Genomic DNA, 19,393 nt, shown 5'->3' on the forward strand with positions numbered 1-19,393 from the left:
ACCCTATTCGGCGCCTTTAGCACCCGAATAAGGCATTTCCGCAAATGGGCGCATACCCCTCTCTGCGCACTGGGCCGGCCCATTTCTGCCCCTTTTTTTGTTCAAAACTGCGAAAAAACTATGGGTTGTTGACACTCGAACTCACAACCTCGCGACCTCCTTCTTTTACGTTAGCTACAGTAACCAACTACAGAACTACACAACTACCCTCATTTAATTTGTAACATCCTTTCTCCTTTTATGAAATCTTCTTTTCTTTTTTCTTTTTCTCCTTTCTTTTTCTTTTTTCTTTTTCTTTTTTCTTTTTCTTTCTTTCTTGTTCCTTCTTTTCTTTCTTTTTCTTAAATGCATGATTTAAAAAAAAACTAGTGAACTTTTTCCCAGTTCGTGAACTATTTATTCAAAATTGATGAACTTTTTTGAATTTGTGAACCTTTTGTGAAACTAGTGAACCTTTTTCACATTAGTGAACTCTTTTACCAAAATTGGTGAACTTTTTCATAAACCTGAGAACTTTTTTAAAAAATCGGGTGAACTCTTTTCAAATTTGTGAACTTTTTTTTACCTAAATTGATGACTTCTTTAAAAATCCTTGAACTTTTCTCAAATCCGTGAACTTTATTTCAAAATTTGGTGAACTCTTTTACTATTTGTGAACTTTCTTTTTATCATAATTGATGAACCATTTTAAAATCCATGAACTTTTATCAAATCCGTGAGCTTTTTTCAAAATTCAGAGATCTATTTTCAAATTTGTGAACCTTTTTTTTATCAAAATCGATGAACTTTTTTCGATTTTATGAATTTGTTTTGAGAAAATCCGAGAACTGCTTTTGAAATAGATGGACTTTTTAAGAATTCGTGAAATCTTTTTTCATATTTACGAGTTTTTCCCGAAATAATTTATACTGGGACCGGAAAAATGGTCAATAGCGTGTTTTTCAATTGATGACATCAAAGCGATGGTGGTGCAGTGGTTAGTCGCTCTTTTATTTAGAGTTGGCATGCTGGTTTGTTTCCTGCATTTTGCAAAATAGTAGCGCGCAGTATTCATGTATATTTTTGGAGCATTTTTGCTAGACGCCAGCGATGCTGGGCCGGCCCGTTACTGCCTGCCTTCGAGCGCCAGCTAGCCCTAAGCGCCGCTGAGGGCGCCGAAGAGGACCTCTCTCCACCAACGGCCTGGGCTTGGCCCATTCACATTTTCTTTTGTTTTTCCAAACTTCAAAAAATGGGCAAGAGTAGGTTACAATCTATCAACCTAACAGATCAAGTAAACTAGGACAACCAACTCGGCCACAACAACTTACATGCCAATAAACTGTTTTTTCCTCTTTTTTTGTTATGCGTCAACTATGTAACACTACAACGAAGGCCCTATTTATATTAGTTGTGTTTTCTTTCGCCGGTTTTTCTATAGTGAACATTTTTTAGTGAACATTTTTTTAAATCCATGAATATTTTTCAGTTTTTTGCAACTTTTTAGTGAACTTCCTTTTTCAAATATGTGAAGTTTTTTTAAATTCATGAATTATTTTTCAAAAAATTATGATTTTTTTCCAAGTTTGTGAACTTTTCAAAGTCATGAACAAAATTCGAAATTCATGAAATTTTCCAAATTTCTAAACATTTTTTGATTAATTCACTTTTTTACAAATTGGTGAACTATTTTCAAATTCATGAACTTTGTTGAATTCAAAAACATTCTCTGTATTCATGCGCTTTTTCACAGAAAGTACTTGCAAGGGAAAAAAATTGGTAGATATTTTGTTGAAAAAAATCTCTAGATGGATTGAAGGATTAATTCGGAAGGTGGAGCGAGAGGAGCGATCGAGCAAGCTATATGGGCCACGACCCACTAGGAGAGTGCGTGAGCGCTAGCTAGTCCACGCGGCGCTTAAGGCGCCCACGAGGAGCTGTCATGCGGGGAGTAGTGTCACACAAACCGACACACCCCCCTCTTGGGGTCGCCCATTTATTGATTGCATGACCTTGTATGATCAATTCAAGGCATTTTATCAGTCAAATAAATGGTCGGATGTGTCGCAAATTGCATACGGTGTCGTTCAAACCTGGTATGAATGCCTAACATGGGCATGCCCACCTGCATGCAAAATTAGGGTTGGTTCTAAGGTTTCTAAAAAGTACATGTTCAATGCAGAGTGTTTGGGTCGGCTAGAAGGGTCTGTTTGGGAGCACCTCGTTTCTCGACATCCCTTAAATGACCCAATTTATTTTCATGGCCTTGTAAGAAAAATTGATGGGCGAGCTTAAAGCACATTGTTACGCCTTCCTCAGACCCTGCGTAGGCGGGAGCTACATGCACCAGGCTACCCTTTTATGACCTTGTATGATCAATTCAAGGCATGATGCCAAGTTGTTTTGATTTTTGACAAATTTTACATTTTCTAGAGTTTTCTCAGTCAAAAAAATGGTTGGAAAATTGAAAAAAAAAAGGTTGGATGTATTGCAAATTGAATACGGTGTCGTTCAAACCTTTTATGAATGCCTAACATGGGCATGACCACCTCCATATAAAATTAGGTTTGGTCCTGCGGTTTCTAAAAAAAATATCATGTTCAACAGAGAGAGTTCGGGTCGGCAAGAAGGGTCCGTTTGGGAGCAGCTCTTTTCTCGACATCCCTTAAATGGCCCAATTTATTTTCATGGCCTTGTAAGACAAATTGTTGGGCGAGCTTAAAGCACGTTGTTTCCCGACATTCTTGGAATGGCCCTAATTTTTTCCATGACCTTGAACTCAAATTGCAAACCACATACTTTTGTTAAATTTATCAAAAAAAAATCTAAAACACAAATATTTCTTAAAATTCTGAACGAAAAAATCGAAAACCAGAATATTTTCTGAAGGTCATACAAAAGGGAAAAAAGTGTAAAATGGGCAGACCCAGGTAGGGTGTGTGCCAAATTGCATGCCTCTTTCTTGAGCAGTATATTGCTAGCTAAACTAGCAAGTAGCACACTAGCTTATCTATTATATATAAAAAGTGCTTGATGGACTCGCTAGGAAAAAGATAATAATCTAGAAAAACCCACAAAAATCAGAAACATCCGGCCATTCATTTACTAGAATAAAAATCTATAGCCATTAGATATTATTTAAAGTGAAGAAATTACCCACCATTACCATTAGTGAAAAAAAGGATAGGAGAGGATGGTACGTTTCCTAAAGAAAGAAAAGAGGATTCTCAAAAAAAAAAAACTGGATGACACGTTTCCTGGAGGAGCACGTTTCCTAAAAAAGCTATGCAGGACGTGGGTGGACGTTTCCTAAAAAAGCTATGCATGCAATCTTTCCTTGAGACACCCACGTATCAAAATTTAAATTGCATGCATTCCCCTATTACCCTATATATAATAAAAATGTACAACCATGTTTCATGTACATGGACATATGAAACAAATGCTTGGTTTCACTGGTCCTATTGTGCGGTGGCTCCTTGGGTCATATTTTCCACCGATGTCGAGCAGATTGACGAAGCGACCAGAGGCAACAATGTCAACTCTGACTAGGCAAAATAAATATTGGTCCAGGGCTATTCTTCTGTTGTCCAGCTTCCTACAACTCATCTAGCTGGGTCTGAACTCTGTGTTTATGTGATACCTATGTTTGAAACGCCTCTACTAGCAGCTCAGTTCTTCCGGTTCTATAGCCGCCCTTTACCATTATCGGTTACTTCTATATCCAGGGTCATTGGAGTCCATGGTCGAGCTCCAAACATGAAACACATATACTGTTTGAGCCTTGAGCGAAGACCCATTCAAAGTTAGGATGTGCCGAGACCAAACCTAGATCGATGTGTTTAAATAATAATGATCCCCAGACCTCTGTCTGTAAGGATTTATAATATTTTTATGTTCTTATCTTTGATATGAGCACATGTAATACTCAAAATTTCTTAAGTCCTCTTCTACGTGCCCAAACAATATTGGTTGGAGGGTCACCTTTCGTTGTGCAACTACCTCGGACTCATGTTTAAAATGGGTCACGGAATTACATTTCATCAGGGTAATTGTTGGTTAATACATAATACCAAAAACTATTCAGAACGATAGGATAATGATACAAGGAAATAGTTCTGGTCAAAAAGACCTATACAGCAAATATAATAATGTCAATCATGAAAAGAAAACATATCAAGATATTTGTGAAAACTAAAACCGTATATATTTCATATTTAAAGTTCAATCAGCACCTATAAATAAATAAGCATCAACCAGTAAATATTCGACGACCAGTTAAGGTAGCACCTTGACCAATATATGACTGCAATAGAGAATTTCCTAGAATATACGCCATCAACTGAAAGCCTGACTTAATTGTAAAATTTCGGTGTTGACATGCTCAAATATAGAAATCCTATATCTGCATTATTTATGGATTAGGTTGTTTCTTTATAAGAAAATAAAATTACCATCTATCTATTATATATAAATATATAAAAAATAATTAACGGGCTAATCTGAAAAGGAGAAATAATTTAGAAAATACCACAATCATTACAAATATCTAGCCATTAATTTGGTGGACATTTCTATTTAATTTTAAAATAAACGGACTAGATCTATATTTGAGAAGAAAAAAAAACTATATACATGAGGACCACCGCACCTCTCAATGCACCCTCGATCCCGTCTAGGCGAACCAAGGAGCAATGGTCTGTATACAAAAGAAATATACGAGGGAAACCCTAAGCAAAAAAAGGAATAATAGGGCAGCGCCGCTGCACATCTTACCAGCCAATCGGCCGTACCCTTGCCTGGTTGCCTCAGCAACATCCAAGCTCCGCCAACGGAAGGACTACCAGTATGGCGATGTACAGGGGGCAAACCTGCAAGTCTGGTAGACACTTTTACTTCTTTTTCAAATTCTCAGGTATATAATTGTTCAATTCATTATTAATTAATAGGCACACGGACCATTGTTTAATGCTCATCCTCTGTGCTCGCATGGATGCAAGATTAAAGCATGTACACAACCGGCTAGCTGGGAACTGGTGCATATGCATATCCCAAGAGGCTAGATGAAAAGCATGTCCAAGCTTGAGGCGTTGACACCTTTTTTACCCTTATGCGCATAACTGTTGGGCACGGCACTTGAGACCTATAAAAATCAGATTTGCTTTCGTCGGGGCTACAGTATACTAAATTACAACTATTTAGAAAAATTATCATTTGTTGCAGCGTCTCTTAAAAAAGTGGAACCCTGCTGCTTGGGGAATGTGTGAGCATATAGTTGATAAATATAACATATAAACACAATGACTTCCCTTGCCCTATTGAAACTGACACTGCCATACAGGTGGAACCACTGCCCGTCAAAACTGACTATGCAACTGGGTATCGAGTTCGACATCGGCCCAGCGACGTTACCGGCTGCTGCGTATTGGCGAATCTGGTCGTCTCTTGAACCGGTAGTACAACTATGGATTTTCCATTGAGCACATAAAGTTGGTCATGGATGCGGTGCAGCTATAACTGTGCACAAGGTATCCTCCTGTTTCTAAGGTGGTCTTTTCAGGTCAATGGGATGCTTAGGTGAGAGGTATCCTCCTGTTTCTAAGGTGGTCTTTTCAGGTCAATGGGACGCTTAGGTGAGAAGATGATACGCCGGTCCTGCTTTGGGTGTAGTATTGTTTTAACTTAACTGAATTAATGTCCACCAAATAAAGAAAAGCTAATGCGAAGCATTTTAATGGTTATATAGTATACAAATGCCCTTTTATTTCATATACCAAATTCAATAACTGAAAATGTGTTCACTAAGATGTTCACAATCAATTTAAAAGGCTAGGTCAAACACAATTGATGAATATTATAGGTACATACATATACAACTAAACATGTTAACATGGTATCCTTAGACAACATTAGCAGATATACATACACAAAATTCTATCAATATAAATTGCACAGTAGGAATGATTTTGAAAAGTTAGTATTATCAGCATAACACTATTTACCACCAGGAATTCTAATTCCTCACCCCTAGCCTACCATAACTTCAAAGCATAAGAAATAACAATACTTGAGGTAAAATTACTGTGGGAGGGTAAAATAGAGCTCCCACCATTGTAGAAGGGAGAGAGGTAATTTTACATTACGCATGTTAGTAAGTTATGACAGGTTTCTGACGTCATAATGGTTTCTCACATGCAGGGCGTAACTTACAGGCATGCATGTTGTAAAATTACCACGCTCTGTTTTGTTATGATGGGAGATTAGTCACCTCCCTCCCCATTGTAATTTTTAAGTTTGTCCATGTGGTGGGCGAGGGGTGAGGAACACCCAGGTGAATAGCATGACCATATCAGTGACAAAACCTAACTTAACTAAGAAAAAAATGACTGCAAAAGGCTGATATTTTAAAATGTGGTCACATTTAGTACCAGTTTACATTAGATGAAAAAAAATTCTATGCTCTCAATATAACTTTATAAATACTAGCCCGCACATCGGGCGGGCCACTTGACTAGTTTTTGAAAAAAGAAGCAAGCACATAGGCTGCTTAATTGATTCCGACTGTACCCACACGCCTTGCTGCAGACGTAGCCTCCAGGTGCCCAAGTCAATTAGCGTGCGCCTGGCTGCCTAGGTCCAGACACCAGCCGCGTTCCGCATGCGCCAGCCTCAAGTGCTCTGCACAATTTAGTACCACATCACGGGGCGAGCTGCAGCGAGGTGGGTGGAGGGAAATAAAAGGAGGAGTGACGAACGGTTCAACTCATATATGCAGTTATTTTCCACACCAAAGCTATTTTTGGTTAACTGAAATAAGGTCATCGATTTTTAAAAGAAACCAAAATATTAGAAACATATTCATCAATTTTTAAAAGGTTCATAAATTTCCAAAAAAATCTTCACACATTTTTTAGAAACTCATAGATTTTGAAAAAACAAATTGCCCAATTTGAGAAAAAATCACAAAAAAAGTTCATGTGTTTTGAAAAACAACGTGTGTGAATTTGAATTTTTTTCATGATTTTGAAGAAAAGTTCAAGAATTTGAAGCAAATTTCATGTGTTTAAAAAAAGACGTGTGTGGAAGTAATCCAAGATGTCCGGAGTTCGAATCCTACTTCATGCACATATTGTTTGGATGTTAAAAAAAATAAGAAAACATATATGGGCCAAACCCAGGACGAAGGGGTGTGTGCGCCGGTTCGTGTGACGCTACTCCATGTACAAGGTATACGTTGAGAACTCCTAGTCAGTGCCTTTTTAGGGTTGCTTAGCCGAACTGACACCCATGCTCGAGCGCTTTGGGCTGGCCCAGCAAACGAGAACATTGTTCGAATGATCGGTTGACAAGGCGGCTGGTTGGCCCTTGACTATCAGACATTTGGCAGTTGAGAAAGCTGACGAAATTTGAAAAAAAATCACGAGTTTCAAAAAATAATTTGTGAAAATTCAAAAAATTTCACGAATTCAAAAACAAAATCATGATTTTGACCAAAAAGTTTGTGGATTCCGAAAAAAGTTCACGGGTTGATGACAGGTCATCAATTTGAAGAAAAAGTGCATATGATTGAGAAGAGTTCAAAATTTGAAAAAAAAACTCATTGATTTTGAATTGAAATAATACAAATTTGGAAAAGGTTTATTATTTTTTTAAACTTCACAAAGATAGAAAAAAATTGAACCGATTTTGAAAGAAAGTTTACGGATTTGTAAAAAGATCATCGATTTTGATAAAAAAAATTATGAATTAGAAAAATGTTCAATGCTTTTTAAAAAGTACATCACTTTAAAAGAAGTTCACGGATTTCCACAAAAAAATATGAGTTTGAAACAAGTTCACCAATTTTGAAAAACAATGTTTAGGAATTCAAAAAAAAGCTCACCGGATTTTCAGAAGTTTGTCTATTTGGATAAAGAGTTCACGCAAATTGGGAAAAAATTCATGAATTTTCTAAAAGGTTCACAATAACTGAAAAAAGCTTACTAATTTGAAGAAAAATTCACAAATTAAGAAAACAAAAACAAATACAAAAGAAAAAAAGTCATAGAAAAAACAGCCAAAGAGAACAAGAAAACCCAGAAAAGAAAACCATACACGTTACATTTGCCACCAAAAAACGGAAAAAGGCATAAGTGAGCACATCAAAGTAACATGGCGCAGTGGTGCTTGCCTATGGGACTGAACATCGAGGTCTCAAGTTATCTGTCTGAATGCATTATTTTCGTAATTTTTGAATCTCAGAAGAGAAGAAAAAAAATACTAAATGGGCCGAGCCCAGGATGGCGACTGGATGTGTGCCAAGTTGCAAAAAAGTGTTATAACGGGCCATATAGGGATTGGGTATACATATACGAACGAAGAGTTTACAAAATATGACCATCGTGCCCTTTCTTATGACGAGGTATGGGCTAATCTGGGTCGTTCTTGTGTTTAGGGGGGAGGGGGTGTACAAAAGCAGAAGTGAATCATCAACAACAAATGGTGCAAAAGATAATCAAGTCAAAGCTGTTCATTTTTTCATGTCAAACACACACGAGTAATTGTAGTAGCTTCCAAGTTTTTATGTATTAATTGTCAAATGGATATCAAATTGAAGATTTCTAGAAATACAATGGTAATTGAAATGAATGATAACAAGTTCTCCAAACATTTGCTTGATATGTACATGATTCAGCACCAATCTTCGACCCAAGCCAGGATAGATGTTTTCTTTTTGTTCCGTATTAATTAGTGAAAACTAATTTCTAGTTTAATCTATCACTGAGCACAAACGTAATTACCTTCTCAGAACCAGTTCAGCAATTGCTTCGCCACTTCCTTTAGAGTTTAGACATTCTCTGGCGTTTCTTCCCTTTCTGCAGAGGCAAGGAGAATGAAGTGTACTTCAGTTTGCGCTTTGTGTTATTAGTCAAACTAATATCTCTAGTAATTGTCAATAGACTTCAAAACTCAGAAGATTCAACAAAAACTTTCCCCTGAATTACACATGGACATACTACCGGTGTAACTGCTTAATTTTATCACCAAAAGACAAACGGATCAGCCAACTAGTCTTCATTACAGTTGTTTCTAAAACATAAATATCAAATAGTATTTCACGAAGACCAGCAGGTTCTCCTTGTTAAACTTATCATACACTCCCTTTATCATGGACCAATTATTTTCCTGGTCTAGATTAGTAGATTACTGCACCCATAACGAATACAATTCAAGACCCTATAAAAACATTTATTGTTTCACAAGACAAAAAATTAATACTTCATTATCAGTCCACGTCAAACATGAATCGTGGTTTTTCCTCCCATACAAAGCAATTTTATCAACTACTATCGTTTTCTCAAAAAATCTCCAATTCTCATATATCAGAACACCATAAAGGCATCCACACAAAAAAAGAACACCATAAAGGAATGAACATGAACTACACTATTTTCATGTATTGGAGACACAAAGCTCAGATCATACCAAATGCCCGAGTCCTGCGTCAATTCCATCAAATGCCAATTAATGCAAAAACATAACATACAGAGGATGCTTCCATGCTTTACGGATTTGTTATCTAATTTAACTCTAGAAAAAGAACTTAAAAAGAGAGACTATTTCACAAACATATTACTTTGTGTTATGGGATACAAACTAACACACTTCCTAATCTCACTATGAAAAGTTAATAATGCATTATCATTTAAAACTACTAGATACCATCAGCGATACACATTCACATGAAAAATCAGATGAGGTATTCAATTTCCATGATACAACCACTAACTTTCTACCTATATAATGCAAATAATAACAATTTGAGCTTTGAGAGTTTCTTTGATGTAGATAGGGCCGTATGCATCGCTCTGATGCAGAGGCCGGGGATATCCCCTTTTCAAAAAAAAGATAGGAGTCTTATCATGTGGTTTAATAATGTTGGGTTCTTAAGCTATTGTTGAGTGTTCAGTTTTTCAAGTTCAATACTTTTTCGTGAGAACCAATCATCACAGCCAAATGTATGCTCCCTTTCCTCATGAATTGGTTGCTCTAACCGAAGCAAATAAAGGCTATGGTAGGGATAGGTAAAGGCACTAGACAGTGGCCAACTTCATATAGCATATCCCCTGGGCATTCTCAATACACTGACGGGGCACAGAAAAACACAATTTCAGATCAAAACGGAAGCTCACTTGAAGCAACTAGGACAGAGAATACACATTTAAATCCAATTTCAACCTCTTGGTTACTACTCATCGCCTGCCAATACACAACATGTCACTATTCGCCATCTCAACCTTCCTTCAGCCTTATATATTTGCTTGAGGCCACCTCTCACGACAAAAGGAATGAGATATATATACAAGAGAGATGGTACAGTAAGGCAGGCGAGTCAAATACCATGACTGGTAGCGGGCTCGTCACTGGTTTGGCCAATTGATAACAGTAAGTGCTCGAATCACCATAGTATCTTATTAGAAGTATGGAGGGGGTGGGGTAGTCATATAACAACTTTTACAAAAAGTTGGCGTTAACCTAGTTTGTCCTTAGAGCAACTATGACACGAGCTTGTCCTTAAACTTGCTCTTTGGGGGAGAAAATAGAGGAGTACGATCACTGCCTATATTTGAGCAGAAGATGCTTACTTTGAGGGCACCTTCTAAAAAGACCTAAAACTAAAAAACTTTAGAGGAAGTGCTAGGTGATGTTAACTCATATAAAAAAACTCATATGAGAAAACAGTCGTTAAAAGTAAAATTGTTGTTTTTTAAAGGAAGTTAATTGTTTCTTGGAATGCCTAGAGATGCTCTTAGGCCAATTCCACCGCTCGACCCCAAACGGACACATTTGTCCGTTTGGGGTGGGAAATAGGTGCTGTTTGGGGGCGGACGATCGGCGGACGCATCTGCGCCCAACGCGCAGCAGAGAGGCCCCGACCCCAAACTGTCTGTGGTGCATGCGCCTTGCCGGAACTTGCTCACGTCGTGCCCACGCCTCGCCGCAGTTCGCCCAGTCGTGTCTGCGCCTCGCCGGAGTTCGCCCCGTCATGCCTGCGCACCCACCTGTAGCAGCAGGCCCCGCGTGCGTGTCCCGCCCCGCCTGCCCCGCGCATGGTCGTGTCGCCATGCTGCGCGCTCGGCCGTGCCCGCACCCTGCTCCTGCCGCCCCGCTCCGCCCACCGCGAACTCGCCCGCGCCCTGCTTAGCGTCCCGCCGCACGCCGGCCTCGCCTTCCCAGTGCATGGCCGCGCCGCCCGCTGCATGCCCCGCCCCGCCTGCCGCGCGCCTCGTCGCACGCTCGCACCGCCAAGCCCGCGCATGGCCGTGATGTCTACTATGCAACTTTATTCTTGTAGACTCGTGTTGGGCCTCCAAGCGCAGAGTTTTGTAGGACAGTAGCAACTTTCCCTCAAGTGGATGACCTAAGATTTATCAATCCGTGAGAGGCATAGGATGAAGATGGTCACTCTCAAACAACCCTGCAACCAAATAGCAAAAAGTCTCTTGTGTCCCCAACACACCAAATACAATGGTAAATTGTATAGGTGCACTAGTTTGGTGAAGAGATGGTGATACAAGTGGAGTAATGATAGTAGATATTGATTTTTGCAATAGGAACAATAAAAGATAGCAAGGTAGTAATTGATAAAACGGAGCACAAACAATATTACAATGCTTGAAAATGAGGCCTAGGGTCTGTACTTTCGCTACTGCAATCACTCAACAATGATAATCTAGTTGGATCATATAACCATCCCTTAATGTGTGATGCAGAATCACTCCAAAGTTCTTATCTAGTGGAGAATATAAGAAGAAATTGTTTGTAGGGTACGAAACCACCTTAAAGTTATTCTTTCCGTTCGATCTATTCAAGAGTTCATACTAATATGACGCAATGTTATTCTTTTTGTTCGATCTATCCAAGAGTTCATATTAAAATAACACCATATGATACGCATCAACCAACTCTAATGTCACCTAGATACTCCAATGTCACCACAAGTATCCATGAGTTAATTATAGAGGTAATATCACCAGAAGTTATACAACTTGCGTTTGATGTTCAGTTTGATTACAAAACTTATAAAATACGGAATTGTAGTCACATAACTTGTCATCTCATATAAATACGGTCACTTCGTATCCCGTGCTGACGTGGCATGCCAGCAGGGCTATGACCCACCATCAGTGACTGAATCAAATTGGTTCAACACGTCGTGTGTCTTTTCACAAAACACCCCTCACTCTATATTTAAACACACATAAGTCCCCCATCAGCATGTATGTGTCCCACTTATCAGCATGATGTCGGTGCAAGAAATGAGAAATAGAAAGCACACGGCGGGGTTTGAACTGACGACTACATATGCGCACATGCACTAGCGAACCACTCCCCCAAGCACAATTTCATGCTTTTGTTGAGATACATTTACATTTATACTGAACGCATTTTTTACTCGATTCCACTTTCTGGCTTTGGCCAAGAAAATAGGTTTCCAAAAAAATAAATTCTTTTTTTGCCAGAATTTTTCAAATGAAATTCAGATTTTAAAAACACCTTAAATTTTTTAATGTTTAACAAAAAACATACATAAACTTGTTCACGAGCAAGCATTTTTTCGGTTCCTTTTTTTGAATGGTCTGCAAAATCCGGTTTTTGAAATATCTCATCAATTCTTGTTCTTTTTCGCCCGAAATTTTGAATTCAATTTTTTAGAGTCTAAATATATTTAGTTTAATACATTAATTTAAATAAGTGTTCATGTACCGTGGTCAGCCCGACTTCTTTCTTATAGAAAGTCATGAGTCCAATTCATTGTTGCGGCTCCAAGAACAATATTTTAAATAACATGATTTTTTAAAATGAATGTGAATACCAAAAGAATAATATTTCCCAAAAGAAGGTCTGATATTGTATGCTTATATAGGATTAACTTGTCCATGTATTGTTAGACTAGTTTCTCTCGTTTAAATTCAAAAAAGTTGGGCGCTAACAATTTTTTCTCTTAATGGAAATTCGATCTGAGAAAAATTATTTGGATATGAGTAGTCGTCATTGCAAAAATACAAAATTTATTGTTTCTCTTTATGAACACAAATAGGTACTTGATTTAGGTTGCGCATGTGTGGGTGTATTATTATTATGTTGTCGTGGGTTAGAAACCATCAGCCTTTATTTTATTTTATTTGAGGGCCTTTATTCGTAATAAATAAATTTGAGGGGTTTTGTGCAAAAAAAAATGCGTGCGCATATCATCCTGAAGCGACATTTGTTGTTGATAGTGGGCTCATGCATGCATGGCATGCCACATCAGCGGGGCATACGTGCGTAGACAGCTGAATAGACTGTATTTGCACCTAAATACAAGTTACATGACCAGAAATCCGTGTTTTTAAAGTTTTAGCACCAAACTGCATATCCAACGCAAGTTTTGTGACTAGCATTGATATTACCTCTTAATTATACGATACCCATAAAAAAAATTTAGATTCATAATACTCGATCCAACACAAAGAACCTCAAATTCAGGTTCAGATTCATGATACTCAAAGATTTCTACCGAAGAAATAAGGACAAAAACATGCATCAACCTCTATGCGTAGATTACCCCGATGTCACCTCGGGAATTCGCGAGTTGAGTGCCAAAACATATATCAAGTGAATCAATATAATACCTCATTGTCATCACGGGTATTCATATGCAAGGCATATATCAAGTGCTCTCAAATCCATAAAAATATTCAATCTCATAAAACAAAATCTCAAAGGAGATCGTGCCATCAAGAACACGAGAGAGAGATTAAACACATAACTACTGTTACAACCCCTCAGCCCCGAGGGTGGACTACTCCCTCCTTATCATGGTGGCCATAGGGATGATGAAGATGGCCACCGGTGATGATTTCTCCCTCCAGCGGAGTGCCAAAACGGGGTCTAGATTGATTTTTCGTGGCTACAGACGTTTGCGGCAAAGAACTTCTCGTCTATCCACTCCCTAGGATTTTTGGAATATTTGAAAATTTATAGGGCGAAGAGGCGGTGCGGGAGATCACCGAGGTTGGCACAACCCACCAGGACGCGCCTGGCCCCCCAGGCGCGCCCAGGTGGGTTGTGGCCCTCTCGGGGCACCCCTCTGGTACTTCTTTGGCCCAAGTTGTGTCTTCTGGTCCAGAAAATTCTCTAAATAGTTTCGATGTGTTTGGACTCCGTTTGGTATTGATTTTCTATATGTAAAAAACAAGCAAAAAATAGCAACTGACGCTGGGCACTATGTCATTAGAATATTCCTAAAAAATGATATAAAGTTGCTATAAAATGATTGTAAAACATATAAGAATAATAATATAACAACATGAATACTTCATAAATTATAGATACATTAGAGACGTATCAAACCGCGCCGCGCGCGCCCCGCCCCTCCCGCCGCGCGCTCGGCCGCGCACGCACCCTACTCCTGCCGCCCCCCGCCTGCGTGGTGAGAGCTACAAAGGCGGAGGAGGATCCATGCAGTAGTAGCAGCAGCCTGCCGGCGACAGAGTCGGCGAGGAGGGGTAGCTCCAGCAGCAGCAGCCCGCCGGCGGCGGAGTTGGCGAGGAGGGCCAGCTCCAACAGCAGTAGATCAAGTGGCGGCGCGCTATGGGACGACTGGTGGAGCGCGACGGCCGTGGCGATTTTGGGCCGCACGGCGGCCCCAACGCGCTACGAGACGACTGGCAGAGGACATCGGCGGGTGGTGGTGGCGAGCGCGGCGGTGGGCGGCAACCGCGAGGAGCTTGGAGCGCTCCGTGCATTTTATTGTAGTCACCGATATGTGGTCCATGGGCAGATGTTTCGTCCGTTTCAGACGCATTTGCTCCGCGTTTGGAGTCGGGCCGGACAGAAACGAACCTCCGAGGGCATCTTTGTCCGTTTAGGTACGCCCGTTGGGCCCTGTTTCGCCTCAAAGGGATGTCCGCGGATGATTTGAGGTCGCGAGGTGGAGTTGGCCTTAGATGCCATGAGAGCTATAAAAATATGTGTTTGATCGGGAGGCGCACGAATCTTGGCGCACATCTACCCTCTTCCTCCCTCTGTTATCCATTCCGCCACTGTTCACTCCCGAGCCACTCCGCAGCCCCTGCTCCAATGGCGCTGTGCCGGACGGCGCCCGCCAACTCCTCCTGCTTCCACCCCCGCGCCGTCGCCAGCTCGCCCTCCTCTCTCAGGTCAGCCTCCTCCTCCGTCTCCCCCTCGTACGCCCCCCTCCTGAAACCCTGGCTGACCCTCCCCAATCTTCTCGCCTCCGCCTCTGTTTCCCCTTTCGCAGCGTGGGCACCAAGGTCTTCGTCGGGTTGAAGGCCCAGACCAGGCTCGGTGAGCACGAAAACCGAACCAAATCGTTCCAATTTTACTCTGGGGTTCGTTGTTCCGGTGGCTGATTTCGGTTTTGGTGGCTGGATTGCTGAGCAGGCTCGTCCGAGTCGTCGTGCCCGAATGTCAACGCCCGGTTCTACACCGCCGTCAACCGGAGGGTCTCTCTAGGGTATGCACACGCACGCCCATCCGTATGCGTAGCCTCTGTTTTGCTCGTTGTATTGATATAATATGTGGTGTGGTGCTGCACATTCGTCAGGTGTTTGTTCAGTCCCCATTTCGGGTGGTAGTTGACTAGTTTTGCATTCTGTGCTTGTTCATGTAATTGTCGCTGTCTGCGTATGAATTGACGGATGATTTTGAGTTTTGATGATTGCATCGAGTGCATCAGTGGTCTCTATATAGCATTTCGATGGATGGGGAATATTTAGAAGATGTTCATTTCGTAAATGAAATTGTTTGTGCACAAATCAAGTTGGGAGCTTGTGTCGGTACATCAACTATCAATGAGATACCCCTAAAAAAACTATCAATGAGATGCCTCATTTGTTATTGTTCTATCTATAATCCACAGATTTGATACATTTATAGTAGCCAGTTATATCTGTAAATTTTGCTGTGGTTTGCTGGACACATTTGTTCCCTTAAGTATCACAGTCTACTAATATTTATACTTATTAGGTTGTCAAACAAGAGGGCTACCAGGGCACGTATTTCCATGATGCCTGTCGGCACCCCACGGGTACCGTACAGAACACCTGGTGAAGGAACCTGGCAGTGGCTTGACATATGGAATGCTTTAGTAAGACCTCGCAATACCTAATAAAATGACTAATTCCGTTGCACCGACTCCTAATTTTTATTTGCTGTATACAGTATCGTGAACGGATTATCTTCATTGGGGACACTATTGATGAAGAATTCAGTAACCAAGTACTGGCAAGCATGCTGTATCTTGACAGTGTTGATGACACAAAGAAGATTCTTCTATACATCAATGGTCCAGGAGGAGATGTAAGAACTCGGCAACACTACCCTTTTGTTCTTGTTGGTTGGCCTTCTTTTATGTCACTTTTTTTGGGGTCATGTTCTTGAATTCGAAACCAAGTTGATGTCCCCATAGTTTATATCTTGAAAAAGAAAAACTGGGTTGAACTGATCGGATCTAAGGGGCTGCCATTGCTATTCTGTAGTTTAGTAAGTGAGTGATTGCCTGAACTTTAGTATCTTGTGCTGAGTTATGTATGCTGTCCTACTTTTGTGGGACAAAATCACAAAACCAGTGCAAAAACTTTTATAGCTATGAAATGGAAAACTCAGGAAAGAGAGGATTTATTCTATTGTGATAGTCTTAGAGGCAAAATTAAGTGATCACAGTATAACATTATTCCAATTGTAGTAGCTCTAATTATTTGGAAAGCTCACTGGAAATTGAAGTTATCTACAGATCGGTGTGGGCATGCATCATTTTAACAATGGCGAGTACATTTGATATGGTAAAACTGGGATGTCCCAATAGTTTATCTTAAAAGGACAAAACTGGGATGAACTAAGTGGATCTGACGGGCTGCCAATGCTACTCTGTAGTTTAGTAAGGGATTTTCTGAACTTTAGTATTTTATTCTGAGTTGGGTATGCTGTCCTGCTCTTATGGGACAAAACTATTGCAGAAACTTGTATCGCTATGAAATGGAAATACTCATTCTGGAAAGAGAGAATCTCTATTGTGATAATCTTGGGAGGCAAGATTAAGCGATGTCAGCATAACAAATATTCCAAATGTAGTAGTTCTAATTGGTTGGAAAGCTCACTGGGAATTTAAGTTCATTATAAATTAGCGCGGGCATGCACCATTTTTTTTCACGGGAGTCCCTTTGATAAATGCAACAGGGATATTTTGTAATCCGTTTTTCAGTGTACCTTATGGCTTGTGAAGATATGTTTGTTTCGATGTTCCAGAATGGGTACAAAGCTACAAAAGTGTCTCATCGAAGAAATACTCTTAGCTAACACAAATTTGCCTAGGAGAGCCTTTCTAATTCTTGTGTTCTCTATTGATATTCCAGCTTACACCATGCATGGCGTTATATGATACCATGCTAAGCCTAAAGAGTCCAATTGGTACTCATTGCCTGGGCTTTGCATTCAACTTGGCAGGATTCATTCTTGCAGCTGGTCAAAAGGTATTGGCACTTAAATACCAACTTCTTTCTGGAACTTGTTTGGTTCTTTGTGCCCACTATAATGCTTGTTTTGCTGCTCTTTTATACTACTATGTAGGGTTCACGTACTGGTATGCCTCTTTGCCGTGTTTCACTTCAGTCACCTGCTGGAGCAGCTCGAGGCCAGGTCTGGGCATAGCAGAAGCTTACTGATCAGTTTCTTGTAAAAATCCCCATGGTGTACAGTTATTGTTGTTATTGCTGAACTGCATTATCGTACACTTGTTTTTTCCTACAGGCTGATGATATAGAAAACGAGTCAAACGAACTTAATCGAATCAAGAACTATCTTTACGGCAAGCTAGCAGAGCACACGGGCCATTCTGTTGAAAAGGTCAGCATTTTCTGTCACATGTTGCAGTCACTTTCTCCCTCATCACCTGCAGTTAGTACTTAGCTTTCAGTTACTGTGGAAACGCCTTTTAGCGTTTCCCGCTTACTTTCACCATGCATAACTAGGCTTTGATTCGTTCTGTTTTCTCGTATATCATCCTTAAAGGAAAAATCTGATGTGAAATACCGTACTGCCACTTTCCCTATACGCGCAGCATTTATCATGATTCAGTTACTAGGTTGATCTCCGCGAATGCAATCCTAGCTGCATTCCTCTCATCCGAAGTGTCTACTCTTGCAGGTTCATGAGGACTTGTCCAGGTCGAAGCGCTTCGACGCCGAAGGAGCCCTCGAATACGGGATCATCGACCGTATCGTCAGGCCTTCCCGGATCAAGAAAGAGGGCGGCTCGACCACCGGTCAGAAGAAGGAGCTGCGGAATCTGGGACTCGGCTAATCGTAGATGTTAGCGCACCAGAGTTAGCCCTAGACTGCCACAGTTTTTGAATTTTTCCACGTCTTCGAAATCTTGACGCTTCCTTGCATTGGTCCATGTGGATGTACGAGATTTAGCTTGTTCTCTCCGGTATGCGGTAGCAGGAAGAGGTGATAGGCGGTGGCTATCTTTTCCGTTTTTCATACACACCCAGAAACGCCGCGCACGTTTGATGATTTCGCGCGACATTAATGTTCTTGTTGAGCCAGTGGTCCGGCAAGATGCCGTCTGATTTTTTTTAATTTTTTTTTGCGGGAATTTCTGATAGTGGTTGGTTGCCGTCTTTCTTTTCCTTATCTTCTCTTCAGGAAGGTCGCGGCGGGCTGTCTGAAGCTTTGTTTTTTGATATTTCAGGGAGGGTGCTAGTTGTGGCCTGCCTGCAACATGCTAACTGCAAACTGATATTCTCACCATATATGCAGATTATAGTAGTGGTGTAACGCAACTGTCGCTGGATAATTGAGGAGTGGTAGTAGCGAGCGTGGACGTGAGAGACCAGGAGGAGCGAATCGCCCAAGCCTTAGCTGTGGAATCGCTCGCGCCAATGATTGAAATGATTGTACTAGTACTGTCTATCTGTCAGGTGCCCACGTTTGGTCAACCGCTTGGAGGGCTATCATTGGGCGTCCATTGGGGCGGCAAGGCAAGGCAAGGCAACCAGAGTCCAGAGCCGCAAGCTCTCGGCCGGCGGCCCCGGAGACAGGCCACCTTACGGTTCTACGCGTAGAATAAGTAGATGATGATGATGATGATCTGATGATGGTGATGATTGGTAGGTGAAGATCGGTTGGTTCCCGGTGCAAGCTCAGATAGATGTACGTATAGAAGGAAGCATGGCATTGCAATCATGCATGATTGGCATGTCCTCTAGATAGTCCATGATACTCCGTACATACGTGCCTGTCACAGAAGGGGTGCGGTTCGGGTGACGGGGTGAGAAACACCGTGCCGCCAATCTCGGCAGTCCGACGGATGGGCGGACGGACGTGGCTGTGACTGTGAGCCCGCACGTACTTATTATCTGGCACCC

At 40.9% G+C, this 19,393-nt stretch overlaps 1 protein-coding gene across 1 annotated transcript; it reads left to right on the forward strand.

The window, feature by feature from the left end:
* The first annotated feature begins 15,008 nt into the window (after window positions 1–15,008).
* LOC119287903 (ATP-dependent Clp protease proteolytic subunit-related protein 2, chloroplastic-like) lies at window positions 15,009–18,605 on the forward strand. The gene is made up of 9 exons (XM_037567523.1): window positions 15,009–15,164; window positions 15,266–15,312; window positions 15,409–15,481; window positions 15,994–16,114; window positions 16,189–16,326; window positions 17,379–17,495; window positions 17,593–17,661; window positions 17,773–17,868; window positions 18,169–18,605. Exons 1-9 carry the CDS (start codon window positions 15,085–15,087, stop codon window positions 18,322–18,324), a joined length of 897 nt encoding a protein of 298 aa, XP_037423420.1. The 5' UTR covers window positions 15,009–15,084; the 3' UTR covers window positions 18,325–18,605.
* Window positions 18,606–19,393: the final 788 nt, after the last annotated feature.

Source organism: Triticum dicoccoides, chromosome 4A (assembly GCF_002162155.2).
Source record: "Triticum dicoccoides isolate Atlit2015 ecotype Zavitan chromosome 4A, WEW_v2.0, whole genome shotgun sequence".
Classification (NCBI taxonomy): domain Eukaryota; kingdom Viridiplantae; phylum Streptophyta; class Magnoliopsida; order Poales; family Poaceae; genus Triticum; species Triticum dicoccoides.

Bases quoted from the DNA above. Each gene is read 5' to 3' on its own strand.
- LOC119287903 (XM_037567523.1), top strand. From the start codon at position 15,085: ATGGCGCTGTGCCGGACGGCGCCCGCCAACTCCTCCTGCTTCCACCCC. The intron at 15,165-15,265 runs GTCAGCCTCCTC...CCCCTTTCGCAG, and splicing joins AGCTCGCCCTCCTCTCTCAG to CGTGGGCACCAAGGTCTTCG. The intron at 16,115-16,188 runs GTAAGACCTCGC...TGCTGTATACAG, and splicing joins TTGACATATGGAATGCTTTA to TATCGTGAACGGATTATCTT.